The sequence below is a fragment of the Sinocyclocheilus anshuiensis genome, unplaced genomic scaffold (genome assembly GCF_001515605.1).
Source record: "Sinocyclocheilus anshuiensis isolate Anshui unplaced genomic scaffold, SAMN03320099.WGS_v1.1 scaffold2031, whole genome shotgun sequence".
NCBI classification, from domain to species: Eukaryota; Metazoa; Chordata; class Actinopteri; order Cypriniformes; family Cyprinidae; genus Sinocyclocheilus; species Sinocyclocheilus anshuiensis.
Genome location: NW_015549686.1, coordinates 102,411 through 105,697, shown reverse-complemented (window position 1 = coordinate 105,697; position 3,287 = coordinate 102,411). Strand labels below are relative to the sequence as shown.

General features: G+C 41.8%; 1 protein-coding gene across 1 annotated transcript in view; it reads left to right on the top strand.

Annotated features, from left to right (window-relative positions):
- Positions 1 to 2,442, top strand: part of LOC107660460 (testisin) — a 9,398-nt gene extending 6,956 nt beyond the window's left edge. The window contains 2 exon segments of the mRNA XM_074186905.1: positions 1,456 to 1,601; positions 2,140 to 2,442. Of these exon segments, the coding sequence (XP_074043006.1) occupies positions 1,456 to 1,601; positions 2,140 to 2,442 (449 nt within the window).
- The last annotated feature ends 845 nt before the right edge of the window (positions 2,443 to 3,287 follow it).

The window sequence follows — 3,287 nt, the reverse complement described above, 5'->3', positions numbered from 1 at the left end:
TCCCTCCTCTCCGCCGTGGCCTGGCAGTCCACTAGCTCCACCGGGCTCCCTCGTCCCTTCGGCTCCGCCTTGGTCTGGTGTCGACCATCCTGCGCCTCGGGATTCCACTCCTCTAGCTGCGCCTCGTCCCTTCGTCCCTCCGGCTCCGTCAGGCTCCTCCATTCCTTCCACCACGGCATTTCGGATCCACGCCTCTGCATCAGTCGCCGGCACCATCTGCACCGCCTTGGCCCTCCGGATCCTCCCCGTCGCCCTGGCTCATCGGCTCTCCGTCTCCGCCTCGGGCACCTCTGCCACCTGCTCTGCCTCTGTTGGTCGGCCCCCTGGAGTTGGCAGCCATTCCTCCTCCATGGCTCCTCCCTCCGTCGGCTCCACCATGGGCCGCCATCATGGCTATGGCCTGGGTCCTGCTTGGCCCCTCCTGCTCCTTCCTGTCGCCTCCCTGGCTCCTCCCTCCATCGTCGACGCGCCTTCCGGGAGGGGGGGGGGGCGATATGTCACGCCCCTGGACTATATCTGTGTGTTTTTCCCTCTCCATGTGCCTGCCCTGACCTAGTTTTCCAATGCTAATTGTTTCATTAGTTTCAGGTGTGTCTCGTCATCCCATCGTCAAGTCAAGTGTATTTATAGTTCGTCCTGTTCTTAGTTTCTTGGTCTGGTATTGAATGTTCGTCTTTTCCCGCTACTTGTGTGTTCCTGGTTCCTTGGATGTTTATTAAAGTCTGTTCGTTTGAAGTTTACTCCATGTCTCCTCGATCCTCGCTCCGTGCTCCTCACAGTAGCGGTTCGTGACACTGTTGACACAGTTCTTCATTGTTATTATCTGTTGTAGTAATACTGTCGTGAAGTCATGCTGATACGCATGATTCACAGTTGTACCATATTCCGTGGCTCCGAAGTTCATTAAGTAAAGTAGAATTCTGCCGAAGCGCTGCCTCCTTATTTTTAATGTAACAGCAAATGCAGCTATTTGTAACTTGAATATGCAAGGTTTCCAGTTTCATCCTTGTTATTTTAGCTGTAAAACAGCTTTCTGTTGTTTGATATTGCAAAATGGTATTTCTTATCATATTATTTTAATGTATTGACGTGATAATAAATACACTGGTTTGTACTATTATTCTTCTAGTTATTCACCTAGTGACTAATAAATCGGAAATCTTGCACATTCACAGAAACTAGCTTACTTCCTGTGTTGCAAAATAGGATGGTCATTTTCTTATTTATAGTTATACATTACTTTGTCTTATCATACATAGTGTTCCCATTTCACACGAACAATGCTAAAAAGAAGAAGAAAAACTCACAGCCTGTTGTGGTCACATTAGTGTCTAAGAGATCTGCTAGACTGAGTGTGTTAGATTTTCCATTAGTGGTGTTATGTTTCCTTTTTTGGTTAAACATGTTAGTGAGTCAGTGACACACACAAACCCTCAGTGTCTCTGTGTATGACAGAAGCTTTGCCGGCCCCGCAGACTCTTCAGGAGGTGGAAATTCCGGTTGTGGGCAACTCACAGTGTACCTGCCAGTATGAACCAGCAGGTGGTAAAATCACACCACTGATGATTTGTGCAGGGAGAGCGGACAAAGGAATCTGTCAGGTGAGCGCAATGGAAGCTTATTTCCACCACAGAATGAAAGGGTAGTTGCGAGTTTTATCTCAAAATTCTGAGAAGAATTCAGAATTGCTAGATGTCAGCTTGCAATTGAGAGATATAAATGTGGAATTCTAAGAAAAAAAAATTGTGAGATATGAACTCAGAAATGTGTTAGTCTCACAATTCTGACTTTTCTCACAATATTGAGTTTTTAATCTTACAATTCAGATTTTAAGACAAAAAAATTCACAGTTATCATTTTTATATTTTATTCTGTGGCAATATATTTTTATTTTTAATATAACAGCAGTGAATGAGTACTGGGGTTGTCAAGCTCCAAAATGGCAAAAAGCACCATAAAAAGTACAAATCAAGTAGAAGTCCATTTAACTTTAGTTGAATATTACAAGTCTCCTGAAGCCATATGATAGCTACTGCATCAGGATCAGACCAAAAGTGTGAACTATTCCTTTAAAAAAACCCTGCTGTTGATGTTTTCACTGGTCCTGTTTCTCTGTCTGCTCTCTGCCTCCCTCTGTAGGGAGATTCTGGAGGTCCGTTACAGTGCAAACAGGGTTCTGTATGGGTCCTGGCTGGGATCACCAGTTTTGGGACGAGTTTGGGCTGCGCCAAAGAAGGTTTCCCAGAGGTGTATTCACGTGTCTCTGAGTTCCACACTTGGGTCACGGAGAACGTGGAAGGAGCAGCCATTGGCTTTGTGACCTTTTTGTCCAGCGGCACAGACAGCAGCTTTACATACTCTAGCTCTGCCACACTTCACTTATCACTCTACTCTAATTTTAGCATTCTCTTCATTTACATTACATTACATTTAGTAATTTAGCAGACGCTTTTATTCAAAGCGACTTCAAATGAAGACAATGGAAGCAATCAGAATCAACAAGAGAGCAATGATATACAAGTGCTATAACAAGTCTCAGTTAGCTTAACGCAGTACACGTAGCAAGTTTTTTTTTTTATTATATAATAAATGAAAAGAAAACAGATAGAATAGAAAAAGAAAAGAGCAAGCTAGTGTTAGAGGCCTTTTTTGCTTTTGTTAATTGTATAATAAATAAAAAGAAAGCAAATAGATAGAATACAAAAAGATTAGAGAAGTTAGTGTTTTTTTTTAAAGAAAACAAGCAGTTAGTAAATGAATAGAGTGCAAGTCTAAAAGGGCAAGTTTTTTTTTGTTAAATTATAGAATTAGAATAGAGAGTGCTAGAGTTAGAGGGTCAAATAAAGATGGTAGAGATGTGTTTTTAGCCGATTCTTGAAGATGGCTAAGGACTCAGCTGCTCAGATTGAGTTGTGTTCTTCATTACACTCATCTCACACTTTGTCACTTTAAACTGACTCACACACACATGCAACTCTAATGTGTGACAGAGAAAATGCACAGTGAAATTCCGAATGACTTGAAAAAAGACAAAATGCATTTGAAAAATTAAAGCTCATGAGTGAATCACCAAAAAGTCCTTTGTCTGTTTAGCGCGAACAGTTAGATGCTGTTAGAACTGGTAGATGTTGTAGCTACATCATTATGTGGGGAAGAGTGGTTGTGTATTCTGATACTAGCTAAGTTGCATGTACAAAAATACAACACTATTGTACCATTATGATAATTATGATCAAATATCTAATGCTTAAATTTACAGCACCTAAAAAAAAAAAAAAAAAAAAAGA